The sequence below is a fragment of the Hevea brasiliensis genome, chromosome 4 (assembly GCF_030052815.1).
Source record: "Hevea brasiliensis isolate MT/VB/25A 57/8 chromosome 4, ASM3005281v1, whole genome shotgun sequence".
Lineage (NCBI taxonomy): Eukaryota > Viridiplantae > Streptophyta > Magnoliopsida > Malpighiales > Euphorbiaceae > Hevea > Hevea brasiliensis.
Window position 1 is genome coordinate 16,903,050 of NC_079496.1, and position 18,423 is coordinate 16,921,472.

The 18,423-nt window shown below is 37.8% G+C and overlaps 1 protein-coding gene across 1 annotated transcript; it reads right to left on the minus strand.

The window, feature by feature from the left end:
• Nucleotides 1-6,264: 6,264 nt before the first annotated feature.
• Nucleotides 6,265-7,280, minus strand: LOC110657271 (probable 2' cyclic ADP-D-ribose synthase BdTIR). The gene is made up of 2 exons (XM_021814433.2): nucleotides 6,703-7,280; nucleotides 6,265-6,510 (listed from the first exon to the last, which is right to left on the minus strand). Exons 1-2 carry the CDS (start codon nucleotides 7,188-7,190, stop codon nucleotides 6,402-6,404), a joined length of 597 nt encoding a protein of 198 aa, XP_021670125.2. The 5' UTR covers nucleotides 7,191-7,280; the 3' UTR covers nucleotides 6,265-6,401.
• Between the last annotated feature and the right edge of the window lie 11,143 nt (nucleotides 7,281-18,423).

The following is an 18,423-nucleotide window of genomic DNA, read 5'->3' on the forward strand; positions in this document are numbered from 1 at the left end:
TAGTTATGCATTTATACGAGATTCTAACTTATTTATTCGAGATTTTAGCCATTAACCAATTTATATTTGGTGTTTGTGTTAGTATTTATGCACCATACTCAAATTAAGATCCTAATCTAATTAAGAAACATAGATTGGCTAATTAATTAAAGTTTTAATCTGATTAGGATTTCATAATAAAATACTATAAATAGAGAGGTACCAGGTAGCCCATAATTAATAATGATAGTTCATTTGAAAGAGTTAGGACTCTTTCTTACTCTTAAAAAATTGCTTTGGTAGATTTTTTACACTGCAGTTTGAATGGATTACTGTTAAAAATCGAACATTAATCAGTGGTTTGCGACAGTCCTATCGAATTTCTTCATCATAGAAAAAGATACATAATATCCAATTAATTTATCTAGGCACCATAATCGTATAAACGTTGATCTAATAAGAATTAATATTTTAAAATTTAAATTCCGCTGTGTTTATATATCATTAATTCCTAATGATTGGTGATCTTGTTTCACTTATTATTGATTATATTAATTCAAGCCGCTTACCTTTTTTTAATATAACTTAAAAACTTCTCAAATATATAGAGAGAGAGGATTGAGTGGAGAACTGTAAATTCAATAAAATATATATATATATATATATATATATATATATATATATATATATATATATATATATATATATATATATGAAGGTGGGTATGTCTTAAAACAAAGGATTTGGGGGCGGTGGCTACTGGCTACTCCTCGCCTCCCCTTGCGTCTGCAACTGAATGAAGAAAAAATATTAAATAAATTGAGTAATAATTGATACATTGTATACAATGAAAAATAACACTGATGATAAACTTTTAATGTAGACTGAGTATGAAATATTTTGGCTGCTTTAAAAACAAAATAAGATTAACATGTGTAAGTAATCCTTTAAAAAAAATTTACATTCAATATAAGTTTAACTTTATATGACGGACATAATAATTATTATATTAAATATTAATATTGAAATTTATATAAAATTAATATATATATATATATATTTATTTATTTAATTTAATGATTATTAAGCTTAAAACTTTTCATAACTTAAAAAAAAAAAAGGAAAAAAGAGATTGGAGTGGTAGAAGCATGGTTGGTGAGAATGATAGACATTCCATACCTGATATACACTTTACTGGTGGAGGTATCATGCGGCTGAGACCCAAAAATACGTCCTAGATAGTTCTTCCCGTCCCCTCTAGCTGCCTTCTGTTTTATTTTGTCTAAAAATGTAATGAACATTCACAGAGAGAGATGATGAGCTTGGGAACAGAAATAGTGCTTGCAGTGGTGGGTCTATGGGCAATGTTTGTGCTACCTGAGGTTCTGAGATTCGCCGAAGAGATGATGCAAGTCATGGCTTCTTCCATCTGCCAGTTTATTAGAGGGACTCATTATTCTTCTTCTCCTAATTCTTATCTTCACTGATCCAACCACTCACTACCAGAGCCTGTAATGGACAAATTGCTAATTTTTTTTTCTCTTATTTCTCCTTTTGTTGTTGTGTAATTTGTAGCAAAAATGTCAATCAAATCTCATTGTTTTAATAAGAAAAATCCATATCTTTAGATTATGGACAGGCAATATATATATATATATATATATATATATATATATATATATATATATATATATATATATATATATATATATATATATATATATGTATATATGTATGTATGTATGTATGTACACACTCACTTTTATTACATTACAAAAAAAACATGGCACCTACAACGGGAAAAATCTGTCGCAGATGGGCTATTTTTTGTCGCAAAATGAGTTATCGACGGATGTATAACTGATAAATTTTTGTCACTTAAACACTCATTAGAAAATTTTGCGATCAAAATTGAAGTCGTCGCTAACATTTAGCGACGGAATATACTGTCACTAATATAAATGACACCGAACAAATTTTTTGTCTCTAGTGTCGTTGGAAAAATGTCGTCTCTAATAAGTTACAAATCCGTGTCTAATTTTGTCACTAATAAATCTGTCACTAAAGTCATATGGTCCGTCGATAATTTATAAATAGTTTTGAAAATTTTAAATAGTTTTTGAAATTCCGCCGCTAATTCATCACAAATCTGTAAAAAAGTAACATTATTTATTATTAAATTAATTATTTTTTTATTTATTCCATCACCCCTGTAAAATAAATTAATTAAACAAAATCATAAATCAATATAATATATTAATTATAATTTTCCTAGTCAACATAATTAAAATACATATATTAATAAAATTGTAAAATAATCCATTCAAAGTACCTAATATTAACAAAATATAAGTTAAAATACGATCATATTCAAGAAAAGTACTATTAATATTCTATACATAATAATATCTTTAAATAGAAACATAAATAGCATAGTCAATTATCTAGATTATTCTATGAATTTGTGGAGTCTGAAGTGGTTGGATGTGAAGATGATGCAAACGGAGTACCACCTATGGTCTTTAACTCCTTTCGCACCTGATCAAGTATTTCTGCCATCATCTCTGCCCTCATTCTTGAGGCTTTTTTATCTATAAGTTGTTGAATTTCCTCTTGTGTCATTGCAGGTTAAGAAGATGACCCAAGATAAGCAGATGTGCATAATCGGGAGGTAAATGATCCACTTGTTTGAGAATTTGCAAAAGACCCAAAACCATACACCCTTTCTTTACTAAAGCCTCTAGATACTTCTATCTATTTATCCATATCAAATATTGGTAGGGATTCAGAATTAGAACCATATTCCTCCATAATTGCACTCTGCTATTAATTTTAAAACTTAATAATATTTACAAATAGTTCTGAACTAAACTTATTAATAATCAAAATCAATATTTTATTTAAAATGTAAATTAGAATGCAATTATATATATATATATATATATATATATATATATATATATATATATATTATTGCTACCACCATTCTTAAATGATTGATATTTATTGTGATAGAAAAATCGAAGCTATAAATAATAATTTCCTTTAAAAAAATACATCATAACATATTGCCTTTTGTTTTGTAGTCAAACAGCTTAGTTTTATCAATATTCATAATCAACTATATTAAAAAAAAAAAATTATTGTTGAATCACATAACTAACAACACAAACAATGGAGATAATACCCACATGTTATCAGTACCATTCAAACTCAAGTCATTAAAACAATAAAACTAGAATCTGTCTTTCAGGTTACTCAGTATAAACATTTACTTTAACCCAAAGAACAATATAATTCTAAAGTAGTAGAATAGCCATTCAGCCAGTAGCCCAATCAAATCAAATAAATTTGTAAACGGAGTTTTCATGGAATGCTGGTTGTTGTCGATGAGAACTGAGAATTGCTGGAAATTCTTGAAGCCAAGGGAAGTAATATGTATATACACAGAACCAGAAAACAAGAAAACACAGAAATAAGGAGCACAGAGCAAGTATATATATATATATATATATATATATATATATATATATATATATATACACACACACACACACACAGAGAGAAACAAGGAGCAAGTATTATTCAAATATATATATATATATATATGGACAAATTCCAGAAAACAACAAAAGAGAGTAAGTAATATATATATACATAGAAACCAGAAAACAAGAATACACAGAACAAGGAGCAAGTATATATATATACAGAGAAACAAGCATTCAAGATACATATATATATAAACATAACCAGAAAACAAGAAAACACAGAAACAATGAGCAAGTATAAATATATATATACACAAAAACAAGCATTCAAGATATATATATATACCCGGCACTGGATTTGATCCTAAGAACATAAGGTGGGGTTACCACAATGTCAGGTCTTGGCCAGGTGAGTATAATAGTCACCCCTAGCATACAATATCATGACAGTTTTTTTACTGGCACCTATTTTATATTCCAAAAAACAAAAAAACACAGCAAGTACATATATACATAGAAACAAACACTGATTTATGTAGGTGTATGATATATTATGTATCATTTTTTTTTCATTATATTTTATTATTTAAATAGTTGCAAGACCCAAGTAGGGTGCTCCCCCTCGACGCGAGGCCAACCAAAAGAATGAAAACAAGCTCACCCGAGTGGAAAATGCATTCAATTTCATCCTCTATTTGAGTAAGGTTGGAAAGGGCGGGTTTATTTTCAAGTATATATATACACAGAAACATACTATACACATAAATGAGCATTCAAGGAGCAAGTATACACAGAAACAAGCATTCAAGGAGCATTCAAACCCAACAACAACAACCCTTTAAACGCAAGCAGTAACAATCCTTTCTAAAAGCCAACATCAAAAGAAGTTAGAATAATATCAAAACAAGGAACTCAAACAACTTATTTACCTGTTGAAAGGATCTCAAAATCAAAAATCTAGAACTTGAGCGGCGCTTTGTGCACAATCGAAAATGGTGACTTGCTACTGCAATGACGATGGTGGAAACAACTCCTTACTGCAATGACGGTGGTGACCTACTATTGCAATGACAGTGGTGGTGGAACAACTCCTTACTGTCGACAAAGAGAGAGGAAGATGTGTTTTGAGAGAGAGGATAAAATGTGGCTGCCGAATTAGGGATTTCAATTTTAAAATCCCAATTTTCTGATGACTTCGTGACGAAAATAATGTTCGTCTTAAATTTCGTCCCTAATCCGTCGCTAATTACTTTAATATCTGTCACTAGTTCCTTTAATTTATACCCGTCGCTAATTCATTGAAAGTCCGTCGCCAAATGAAATTTTTTTGACGGATTAATTTCTGTTACAAATTCCGTCTCTTAAACTACTATATTTTTGTAGTGTTACTTTGATGAAGATATTATTATTAGATTTTCGTAGAATTTCAATGATATTTTTAAATGGCAATTAAACAACTTATGTAATAACAAAAATTATTATTTAATTTTTTATTTTAACGAAATTAATTATTTAATCTTATATTTTGAAAAATATATTATTTAATCTTTCTGTTTTTAGTCTATTAAATTATTTGTCCTTTAGTTAATTTTTCTACTAGGTAATAGATTTTAATACCAGTCAAACAGCTATTTAATTCTTTTATTTGAATAAAACTAATTATTTAATTCTTATATTTTAAAAAATTACAATAGTTAGTTCCTATAATTTAGTTCCGTTAACTCTTTGGTCCATTCGATTATACTCAAATGGCTCTAAACCTCTTTTCTATTTCTCTTTAACTATGTTTCTTCTCTTCTGTACTCACACCCTTCTTCTTCTTCCTTATTCTCTCTATTTTTTATCTTTTAATAAAAAATGGTATAAACTATCTTCATAAAAATGATACTCAAGGAATTAAATAAAATACTTGAATAATTATTTTAAAAAAAATGGAAATTGAGATTTAGTCTGTACAAAATAAAAATTTTATTTTTATTTAAGAATATATTTTTTAAAATATATGAACTAACTAATTAATTTTAATAAAATAAAAAAAATTATCAAATAAAATAAATAAAATAATAATTTAACTGATATTAAAAGCTATTAACTAATAAAAAATTTAATGATTGAGTTAAAAAAATTTAATAAAAGTAATAGACTAAATAATATAATTTTTAAAATATAAAGATCAAAATTGGTATCAACTTTCCTTTTAGGCCCTTAACCACTCAGACTGGTCCCATTTGAGTTGGAATTTGGGCTAGGACTGGTCTGACTTCACAATGGGTCTTTAAGTCTGCTCCCACTACAACCACTTATGGCTGGGCAAACTTCTGTGTACAATTGAAAGATCGAATTAAATTAATTTTTTTAATTTATTTTATTTTTTTATTATATATAAGGAAAGGGACTCTTTCAAATTTAACTATTTTAATTATCATTTGACTTTTTTTATAAAAAAAATTATCATTAAATTGTGTCAAATTTAATTCAGTTTAATTTTAAGCAATAACAGTAATTATTATTATTAAAAAATTTCGCACATATAAAAGCAGAACAGAAAGCATAAAACGGCATGACAATTTTAGTTCAATGGGCTAATGCACAACATTAAGTTTTCTTTTATTAATATATAGAATGGAAGAAAAATAAAAGAACTTATATATATATATCCCCACAACTTCAAAGCTTATTGAGCTATATCTACATATTACAATGTGACCGTGACCATATATCCATATGCGTGTAGCTTTGAATGGGGATATATATATATATTTTTTTTTACAAAGAATAAGCAAGCAAAATTAACTGAGGACAAAAAATAAAATGAATCATTCATTTTACAACTTATTAACCAGAATTAATTCAATAAATAATTGAAACCAGAAAGCATGAAGATCAAGGTTTTGGATTACTATGTTGTAGGTGCTAGGAAGAAGTTTTGTTCTAAGCAGGCATAGAAAATTTTCTGCTCTGCATTTGCTTATCATTCTCCATTTCAATTAAGCTGTTGATGACAATATCCGATGCACTTGTTACCACTTCCGACCAGTTCCTGTAAATTCAAACATAAGGAAGAAAATTTATTATTTTTTTCTTGTCTTGGCTAGCATTGTTGTTAAATATGTATAATGGAAATCTTCAAAAATAAGTATGGATGAGCATTGTCGGGATTTGAGAAATTGTATGCATAACATCATCAACTTGTACAATGTGGAAACAAGAAACAAAAGCAGAATGGTCTTACCCTTTTAAGGAGTCGAACGTGAGCCCTACCGTGTACTTAGCCTCTTCAAGAGCCCAATTAAACCTCTGTATCTCCTCTGCGGAACACAGTCCCTTGTTCGTAATGTGAAGTTGTGATGGTTTAATGTCACAGAAGACAGGAATAACCTTCTTCTTGGACTCCATTATAAGAGCTAGCTCATGAAGGCAGAAGTATGACTCACAATAATGAGGAGAGAACACAGCTACACCTACCTTACATTGCCTAATTGCTCCATTGATACTTTCAAACAACTTATCACCTGGTTTCATGTTCTTCTTGTCCAAGAAGGGACGTATGTTTAACCGGGAAAGGTGATCATAGAGCAACGCAACTACATTGCGTTTTGTGTCGATACTTCTATGGTTAATGAACACATCATAAGGTTTAATAGCCCGATTCATCATCTGGGTTCGAGGATATTGACTGAGAATTTGGCGTTGGAATTTAACTATGGACGAGCGATGCATGGCTTCCAACAAAAAAAGACAAGCAGAAAAATCTCTAGATAGCTTAGCTACTGTTGTTCGTTTGCTTTTTTGTTTAGTATTGTGAAGTGTAATATTGTGAGAGAAGGAAGAATAGGTAGCCATGTTTATATAGGGAGATTGAAGGCTTGAATAGGTTGTGAAGAATAAGGAATATGCTCATTTTTACTTCTTGAGTTGAATTTGAAGGAAGAAATTTAATGCATGTGAAAAGGTTGAAGTTGAACGTTATCAAGTGATGGCCGTGTTATTGATTTGGACAGTTTTGATTTATATATATATATATATATATATATATATATATAGAAACTCTACAAAGAATAAACACCTTAGACCACTACCTTTATCGCTTTGAAATTTTCTTGACCCCTTCAAATACGTTACCCTCTCGTCCTTTATGTCCGTCTCTATGTATCTGTGCGACATATTGTTGTTGTATTGAAAGGTACTAGAACCTCTCTTTGTTGGACGACAGGTATTCTATCTTTCTGCTTTGACATCGATTGAAAAGTATGATGTAAGGCTAATTAAAAAAAAAAAAAAAGCTTCTGGAGTTTAATATATTTTTATCATTTCTTTAGCAATATATATATATATATATATATATATATATATATATATATATGAAAATAAAAACTTGTAAGATAATGAGTCTTTAATGAGTTGTTTGATTAATTTGATTTTCAAAGTAAATGGTTGCATGTGAATACTGCTCTTTCTTCAATTTTTCTTTATATTATGATAGAACAAATAACACTTAATTTTTGTTGCATGTGTTTTCTATCTAATTAATTGCAAGTTATTATGTACCTCTTTGTTGGGTTTCTTTGACTGTCTCTGTAACACCCCAAAAATTTTAAATTTATGAGTATTTTTGGTATTTTAATTTTATTTGAATTTTAGGAATTTTTTTGAGATTTTTCGGATTTTAAAAATCGGGTTCGATTTTCCGAAAATATAAACTTTGATGATTTTTAAAAATTAATTTAAAGACCACGTGGCAAAACTAAAAATATATTTGGAGTCTATGTATTTTTCTGAGTTTTATGGAATTTTTTCGGAATTTTTGGACCTCGTTTTCGGTCCCGAGGCAGAGTAAAAATTCAAAATTTTGTATTTCGAATCGAACCGGCCGAATCGAACCGGACCGGATCGGACCGGTCGAATCGGACCGGCCCTTTTCCTTCTTCCTTTTCTTCTCCCGCGCGCGATGGCTCTCTCCCTTCTCTCCCTCGTTTCTCTCTCCTCTCCGCCCCTAGCCGCCTCACCAGAGCTCGGCCAAAGACCAGCGCCGCCACCTCACCACCCGGCCGCCGCCCGAACGGCCGGAAAAACGCGCGTGAAAACGCCCCTGCGCGCGCGCGCGCCGCTTCGACTTCTCCGGCCAAATCCGGCCGATCCGGCCACCGATTGGACCGGGTCTTGTGTCCAAAATCATCTACTCGGCGAGAGCTTTCCATAGACACCAAGAACGCCGAAATCCATCGAGCGGATTGTCCGATTTTTGCTCGGGAAGATTTTAGCCCATTTCGACTTTTGGGCTAGATTTCTCGAAAACCGTGAATCCCACGAGGAAACCGAGGCCACCAGCACGCTCCATTCGTCGAGAGCTTCGCAACGACATAAATTTCGAATTTTTCCGACACCGTTTTTCGGTGGGTCCCACGGAACTTCGCAGTGTATTTTCGAGCATTAAATGAGCTTAGAAAATTCTGAAAAATTTATGTACTAACCCCCGTGTTATGGGCTTCGTGTAGGTATCCTCAATTCGCGGAAATTCGACGATTGACCGGTTCGCAAATTTCGCCGCATGCACCGTTCTGGAAAAGTCTCCGAATTGGACCGAGGTTCGCTAGCCCCCATTGTCGACGCCCCAGCGCGCGTTCCCGAAGTCGGAATCGGCAAAGGTAAACCCGAACCTTGCTTTTTCGTAATTTTCTAGTGCTTATATAGGATTAAAAATCCATAAAATATTCATGGTAGCTTAGAAAATTATGATTCTTTTTGCAATAGCTTAGTAATATTGCTAAGGACAGTGGGGCAAAATTTTAGAATTTTTAGAGCTGATTTGGGCAATTTTTGCAAATATGGTCAATTATAAGGACTAAATTGAAATTTTACATATTGTGATGGATGATTGATTTGATGGGTCCAGGAGGGGCTGTGTGATGGGATTGAGTTGTGGACATATGGATTGTGAATATAGAAGTGTGTTTTGAGCCCTTTTGCAGGTTGGGTAGGTCCTAGGTATAGGGGAGAATCTGCCGGATTTTCGGCACGACTTAGGACGTATTTGGTCTTTTCTTTGTTTGTATTGAGTCAAATTTATTAAATGATTGTAATAAAAATTGTCAGGTGAGCCGGGACAGCCTTCTTCCTCCGCCCAGCCGCCTCAGTGATCACCGTCAAGTCTGTGAGTAAAATATTAATTTTAATTGTAATTTCGATATTATTATATGTTCAGCCTGCCCATGCATCACTTATATGCATATATTTATGTAGTTAAACTCTAGGCACGATTTATGATGCATTGATAATCATAAAGTGCCATGATGTTGTTGTGGTAATTTGGAGCAGTGTGCGTGCGTTGGCGTGCGTGTGATGTGGTGTGGACTATGGATAGGACGGGTAGTCACGACTTGAGTTCTTCGCTGGGACCCGATCCTTCGAGGGTAGTCATGGCTTGAGTTCTTCGCTGGGACCCTCGATTTGGTTTATTAAGCGAAAGTCCGGCTTGAGTTCTTCGCTGGCACCAGGTTGGATTTAAGAGAGCTGTATAGGGGATCAGCTCCCATATGTTATGATTGATGCTACAGGGTGCGTGAGTGCTCCAAATTACCTTTTTGATGTTATAATGTGAAAATGTTGTTGATGTTGCATTTCACTCTACAGGGTGCATTAGTTTTAGATAGTTATAGAGATTATGGTTAAAATTGATATTTTACTCTCTAAGTCGAACGCTCACTCCTGTTCAATATTTTTTCAGGCTACAGGAAGATTTTATTGTGGTTAACCTGCTTTTCTTCTTCGCAGGTTGTTATTCAATATTTGTGTAATTTTATTTACTCCTAGATTTTCCGCATGTGTTAGAAATATTTAAATGATTCGGGTCTGTAATATAATTGTTATGTGGACCTGTAAAAATAATGATATGCCTGTTTGATGGATTGGATGAGGGAGCTGAGCTCCCATTTATCTTTATGCTGATGAGTATGTGGAGGGTGAGCTGAGCTCCCCAATTGATGATATATTTTGTTTACAGGTCGGGTGAGCCAAAAACTCCCCGTTGAAAGGTCCACTTTATAGCCGGACTCCGTCCGGTTGATTTCTTGATATTGAGCCCAAATGAGCCTTAGAGTTGGATTAATGAATAGTTAGGCTTACTACGGGCCTCGGGGGCTTTAGGCTGGCCCAGGTCCTAGTGCCGGTCCGGCCCATAGATTGGGTCGTGACAAATGTGGTATCAGAGCTTAGGCTCCAGATTCTTAGGGAATGTTGTCTAAAGTGTTGGGAAAAGTCCAATAGGAGTCACATGCGGAAATATAGGGTCCACATTCGTCTTGCATTGTCATCTTTGCTTCTAGTTTCTGCTCCATATGTTATGTATAAATATGAGTCTATAGAGCTGTGCAATGTGCAGTTTTGAATTTTGTGGGCTAATGCTGCTGAATTTCAGGAAAATGCATAGAAGCAGGAGAGCGCCATCGCACTGCAACTGGATGTGCTTGACGAGGTGTCGGCACAGGATGAGGCGCCTGCCCCGAGGAGGCGGGGTAGGAGGCCTAGAGCTGCTCAAGTAGAAGAGCAGCTACCCACAGTTCAGGAACAGTCTTTCATGGCACAGGGTCCCATGGACCCCATGGCAGCTACTCTAGCTGGTTTGTAGAGGACCATCGATATGATGGCGCAGTATATGGTCCACCCTCCACAGCAGCAGCAGTCCACCACACCAAGAGGAGAACCTTACAAACAGATCATAAATTTTAAGAAGTTGGTGCCTGGAACTTATGATGTGTCAGACGATGCATATCGGTTTTTAGATTCCTGCAGACAGGCAGGAACAGAATTACAGCTGACTGATAGAAGATTGATAGAGTGTATGCAGCATGTCATGGGGCCTATGCCTAGACAATGGATGAATGACTATGTGTTACCTCGGATGGAGGGATTGACATGGGCTCAGTTTGTGGAACTTTTTATCAATCGGTTTGTGCCAGAAAGCTTCAGAGATCAGAAGCAGTGGGCCTTTGAGGCCTTAAGACAGAATGGCAGGTCTGTAGATGAATATGCTACACTTCGAATTGAGCAGATATGCCCCTACAGCAGTATCTACAGAGACTATGAAGGTGAAGAGGTTCCTAAAGGGGCTTGACAGGAGGTATGCGAACCTGGCCATGATGTCGGATCAGTCTTTTGATGTGGTGGTTGATCGAGCCAGACAGATTGAGATTAGCTATACTGCGGATGACAGTGGGAGAGCAAAGAAAAACAGAGCAGAGGGTTCGTCAGGTGTTCCCCACATGGGTACTACGGATAGTGGTGGCCAAACTACTTACAGAGGAAGAAGCAGGAATAAGAGGAGTGGTTTTAGACACAAATCCCGAGGGTTCGCACTGTGGTACGGATCCAAAGAAGCGGTTCAGTCAGTGTACGGCTCTGGTTCAGGATCCTCTTTGGCACCGTGTGCACAGTGTGGAAGAGCACATTCAGGACCTTGTTTGATGGGGTCAGGAGTATGCTTCAGGTGTGGCCAACCAGGTCACTTTGCTAGGGAATGCCCCGTGTTCAGTGAGCCACAGATGGGGTCACAGGGTTCTGTTGCAAATGTTCCTCGACAGTTGTATCCGGGTGCTTCCAACATAGCGGCGATCGATTCGATGTAGGCCGAGGACAAGGGGGACGTGGATTTGGAGGCAGATCAGGAGGTAGAAGTCAGTATCAGGGTTCTGCCACTCAGGGTAGGGGTCAAGCTCGGGTTTTCACCCTGACCCACCAGGATGCTCAGGCTTCCAATGCAGTTGTGGCAGGTATTCTTCTGGTCTGTTCTTATGAGGCTCGTGTTTTGATAGATCCGGGTGCTACGCACTCATTTGTCTCCCCTGTGTTTGCCATGAGGTTGGGTAGAAACCCTACAACTTTAGAGTGCCCTTTGTCAGTAGCTACCCCACTTAGTGACAACATAGAGGTAGATATGATTTTTCCGGGTAGCCCAGTGGTAGTGGATGGAAAGATCCTCCCAGCAGACTTGGTTCCTCTACCAGTAATGGATTTCGATGTAATCCTGGGGATGGATTGGTTGGCAACTTATTATGCCACCTTAGACTGCAGGAACAAAAAAGTGTATTTCCACATACCTGGTGTGGAAGAGTTTAGCTTTGATGGTGACAGGAGCGTAGCTCCATATAACTTAGTGTCAGCAATTAGTGCTAGAAAAATGTTGAGGCATGGATGCCAAGGGTATTTGGCATTGGTGAGAGATACATCTGTAGAAGGTGTCAGTATGGAAAATGTTCCTGTTGTCAGAGAATTCATGGATGTCTTCCCTGAGGAGCTTCCAGGGTTGCCACCAGAAAGGGGAATAGAGTTCTGCATTGATGTTGTTCCGGGTACAAATCCCATATCCATGCCACCTTACAGGATGGCACCAGCAGAATTGAAAGAGCTGAAGGAGCAACTACAGGAGCTTTTGGACAAGGGTTTTATACGTCCGAGCACTTCACCTTGGGGCGCTCCTGTTCTATTTGTGAGAAAGAAGGATGGGTCATTGAGGTTGTGTATCGACTACGCATACCGAACAAGGTGACAAAGTGAAGAACAAGTATCCACTTCCTGATCGATGATTTGTTTGATCACCCAAGTAGCTAGATTCTTTTACAAGATAGACCTTCGATCAGGCTAACATCAGTTGAGAATCAGGAACGATGACTTGTCCAAATCGGCTTTCATGACAAGATATGCTCTTTATGAGTTCTTGTTGATTTCTTTTTGACTTACTAATGCATCAGCTGCCTGCATGGACTTGATGAACAGGGTGTTCAAGCCATTTTTGGACCGTTTTGTCATCGTATTCATAGATGACATTCTGGTATACTCTCGGACCGAGGAAGAACACGTATGGCACTTGAGGATGGTGTTGCAGACGTTGAGGGAGCACCAGCTATATGCCAAATTTTCAAAATGTGAATTTTGGCTAGAAAGCATCTCATTCTTGGGACACGTGGTTTCTAGTGACGGCATTCAAGTGGATCCCAAGAAAATTGAAGTCAGAATCGATTGGCTTAGGCCTACAATACCACCGAGGTGCGAAGTTTTCGGGTTTAGTGGCTACTATAGGCGTTTTGTACAAGATTTCTCCGTGATAGCGGCTCCTTAACTAAGTTGACCAGAAGAATGTTCCATTCATTTGGACAGATGATCGTGAGGTGAGTTTCCGAAGCTTAAGGAGTGTCTAACCACCGCTCGTGTTGACACTACCTGTGAGTGGTGAAGGATACACCGTGTATTGTGACGCCTCCAGAGTTGGCCTAGGGTGTGTCTTGATGCAGAATGGAAAGGTAGTGGCTTATGCTTCAAGGCAGCTGAAGAGGCATGAGCAGAACTACCCCACCCATGATTTGAAAATGGCGGCTGTAGTCTTTGCACTGAAAATCTGGAGACACTACCTATATGGTGAAGTGTGCGAGATATACACCAACCATAAGAGTTTGAAGTACATCTTCCAACAGAGGGATTTAAACTTGAGACAGAGGAGATGGATGGAGCTTCTGGAAGACTATGATTGCACCATCCAGTACCACCCTGGGAAGGCCAATGTAGTAGCAGATGCTTTAAGCAGAAAATCTTCTGGCAGTTTGGCGCATATTTCAGCAGAGAAGAGACTGTTGATTCAGGAAGTACATGAGTTGATGGATCAAGGTTTAATCCTAGATCTTTCAGATGAGGGGGTCTTGTTGGCTCATTTTTCAGTGAGGCCAGACTTGCGAGATAGAGTTAGAGTTTCCCAACACAGAGACAAACAATTAATGAAGATCATAGAAAGAGTACAGCAAGATGAAGGTGGTGAGTTTGGATTTGCCAATGATGGTGCCCTAGTGCAAGGTTCTAGGATATGTGTGCCCGATGTGGACAATCTCAGAGATGAAATCATGCGAGAGGCACACTATACACTGTACAATGTCCACCCAGGTTCCACCAAGATGTACCATGATGTGAAAGATAGCTACTGGTGGAATGGCATGAAGAGAGACATAGCAGACTTTGTGTCCAAGTGCTTGACTTGTCAGAAGGTGAAGTTTGAACATCAGAGACCGTCAGGGAAGCTGCAAGAGCTCCCTATCCCAGAATGGAAGTGGGAAATGATCACTATGGATTTTGTGACTGGGTTGCCTCGTACCACGCGAGGATATGACTCGATATGGGTAATTGTAGACCGTCTGACCAAATCAGCCCACTTCTTGCCTGTAAAGACTACCTACTCTGTGGCACAGTATGCCCGGCTCTACATTCGAGAAATAGTCAGATTACATGGAGTTCCGGCTTCCATAATATCTGACAGAGGGCCCCAGTTCACTTCTCGGTTTTGGAGAAAGTTGCAGGAGGCACTTGGCACACAGTTGAACTTCAGTACGGCATTCCACCCTCAGACAGATGGACAGTCCGAAAGGACAATCCAAACATTGGAAGACATGCTTCGCATGAGTGTATTGGATTTTGGAGGTCAATGGGATGAGCAGCTAGCTTTGGTGGAGTTTGCCTACAACAACAGTTACCATTCCAGCATAGGGATGGCACCCTATGAGGCACTATATGGAAGAAAGTGTAGGTCTCCTCTGTGTTGGACGGAAATGGGGGAAGCGAAGGTGCATGATGTAGACTTAGTGCAGTACACTTCAGAGGTGGTTCCTTTAATCAGGGAACGACTGAAAACAGCTTTCAGTAGACATAAGAGTTATGTAGACCCCAGACGGAGGGATGTGGAGTTTGCAGTGGGCGACTATGTATTCCTGAAGGTATCTCCAATGAAGGGAGTCATGAGATTCGGAAAGAAGGGCAAGTTGGCACCTCGGTATATCGGACCTTTTGAGGTTACGGATAGAGTTGGAGCAGTTGCCTACCGGTTGGAGCTACCACCCAACCTTTCTCACGTTCATCCCGTGTTTCACATCTCCATGCTCAGGAAATACATTCCCGATCCTTCTCATGTACTGCAGCCGGATGTGATAGAGCTAAAAGAGAACTTGACATTTGAGGAGCAGCCTGTAGCCATAGTGGACTACCAAGTGAGACAGCTGAGATCAAAACAGATCCCTATGGTTAAGGTTTTGTGGAGGAGTCAGTCAGTGGGAGAGTGCACCAGGGAGTCAAAATGGGACATGCGTAGCAAGTACCCTTACTTGTTCAATGTATAATCATGTACCTTATTCTGCCTTGTGTAAAAATTCGAGGACGAATTTTCTGTAAGGGGGGAAGAATGTAACACCCCAAAAATTTTAAATTTATGAGTATTTTTGGTATTTTAATTTTATTTGAATTTTAGGAATTTTTTTGAGATTTTTCGGATTTTAAAAATAGGGTTCGATTTTCCGAAAATATAAACTTTGATGATTTTTAAAAATTAATTTAAAGACCACGTGGCAAAACTAAAAATATATTTGGAGTCTACATATTTTTCTGAGTTTTATGGAATTTTTTCGGAATTTTTGGACCTCGTTTTCGGTCCCGAGGCAGAGTAAAAATTCAAAATTTTGTATTTCGAATCGAACCGGCCGAATCGAACCAGACCGGATCGGACCGGTCGAATCGGACCGGCCCTTTTCCTTCTTCCTTTTCTTCTCCCGCGCGCGATGGCTCTCTCCCTTCTCTCCCTCGTTTCTCTCTCCGCCCTAGCCGCTCACCAGCCTCACCAAAAGCCAGCGGCCGCCGCCACCAGCTGGCCGCCCGAACGGCCGGAAAAACGCGCGTGAAAACGCCCCTGCGCGCGCGCGCCGCTTCGACTTCTCCGGCCAAATCCGGCCGATCCGGCCACCGATTGGACCGGGTCTTGTGTCCAAAATCATCTACTCGGCGAGAGCTTTCCATAGACACCAAGAACGCCGAAATCCATAGAGCGGATTGTCCGATTTTTGCTCGGGAAGATTTTAGCCCATTTCGACTTTTGGGCTAGATTTCTCGAAAACCATGAATCCCACGAGAAAACAGAGTACACCATCACCCTCCAATCGTCGAGAGCTTCGTAACGACATAAATTTCGAATTTTTTCGACACCGTTTTTCGGTGGGTCCCACGAACTTCGCGGTGTATTTTCGAGCATTAAATGAGCTTAGAAAATTCTGAAAATTTATGTACTAACCCCGTGTTATGGGCTTCGTAGGTATCCTCAATTCGCGGAAATTCGGCGATTGACCGTTGCAAATTTCGCCGCATGCACCGCTTCTGGAAAAGTCTCCGAATTGGACCGAGGTTTTGGCTAGCCCCCCATTGTCAGACATCCCGAGCGCGTTCCCGAAGTCGGAATCGGCAAAGGTAAACCCGAACCTTGCTTTTTCGTAATTTTCTAGTGCTTATATAGGATTAAAAATCCATAAAATATTCATGGTAGCTTAGAAAATTATGATTCTTTTTGCAATAGCTTAGTAATATTGCTAAGGACAGTGGGGCAAAATTTTAGAATTTTTAGAGCTGATTTGGGCAATTTTTGCAAATATGGTCAATTATAAGGACTAAATTGAAATTTTACATATTGTGATGGATGATTGATTTGATGGGCCCAGGAGGGGCTGTGTGATGGGATTGAGTTGTGGACATATGGATTGTGAATATAGAAGTGTGTTTTGAGCCCTTTTGCAGGTTGGGTAGGTCCTAGGTATAGGGGAGAATCTGCCGGATTTTCGGCACGACTTAGGACGTATTTGGTCTTTTCTTTGTTTGTATTGAGTCAAATTTATTAAATGATTGTAATAAAATTGTCAGGTGAGCCGGGACAGCCTTCTTCCTCCGCCCAGCCGCCTCAGTGACCACCGTCAAGTCTGTGAGTAAAATATTAATTTTAATTGTAATTTCGATATTATTATATGTTCAGTATGCCCATGCATCACTTATATGCATATATTTATGTAGTTAAACTCTAGGCACGATTTATGATGCATTGATAACTGTTAAAGTGCCATGATGTTGTTGTGGTAATTTGGAGCAGTGTGCGTGCGTTGGCGTGCGTGTGATGTGGTGTGGACTATGGATAGGACGGGTAGTCACGACTTGAGTTCTTCGCTGGGACCCGATCCTTCGAGGGTAGTCACGGCTTGAGTTCTTCGCTGGGACCCGATCCTTCGAGGGTAGTCACGGCTTGAGTTCTTCGCTGGGACCCTCGATTTGGTTTATTAAGCGAAAGTCCGGCTTGAGTTCTTCGCTGGCACCAGGTTGGATTTAAGAGAGCTGTATAGGGGATCAGCTCCCATATGTTATGATTGATGCTACAGGGTGCGTGAGTGCTCCAAATTACCTTTTTGATGTTATAATGTGAAAATGTTGTTGATGTTGCATTTCACTCTACAGGATGCATTAGTTTTAGATAGTTATAGAGATTATGGTTAAAATTGATATTTTACTCTCTAAGTCGAACGCTCACTCCTGTTCAATATTTTTTCAGGCTACAGGAAGATTTTATTGTGGTTAACCTGCTTTTCTTCTTCGCAGGTTGTTATTCAATATTTGTGTAATTTTATTTACTCCTAGATTTTCCGCATGTGTTAGAAATATTTAAATGATTCGGGTCTGTAATATAATTGTTATGTGGACCTGTAAAAATAATGATATGCCTGTTTGATGGATTGGATGAGGGAGCTGAGCTCCCATTTATCTTTATGCTGATGAGTATGTGGAGGGTGAGCTGAGCTCCCCAATTGATGATATATTTTGTTTACAGGTCGGGTGAGCCAAAAACTCCCCGTTGAAAGGTCCACTTTATAGCCGGACTCCGTCCGGTTGATTTCTTGATATTGGGCCCAAATGGGCCTTAGAGTTGGATTAATGAATAGTTAGGCTTACTACGGGCCTCGGGGGCTTTAGGCTGGCCCAGGTCCTAGTGCCGGTCCGGCCCATAGGTTGGGTCGTGACAGTCTCAAAATTCATTCCTTATGAGTAAAACTTCCTTGCATTGCACTAAAAGTGACAAGATTATTCAAAATTCTAACAGTAGACGTATAAAAGACACACATGT

Coding starts and splice junctions, on each gene's coding strand:
- LOC110657271 (XM_021814433.2), bottom strand. CDS start 7,190: ATGCATCGCTCGTCCATAGTTAAATTCCAACGCCAAATTCTCAGTCAA. Junction 6,511..6,702: donor ACGTTCGACTCCTTAAAAGG/GTAAGACCATTC, acceptor TTGAATTTACAG/GAACTGGTCGGAAGTGGTAA.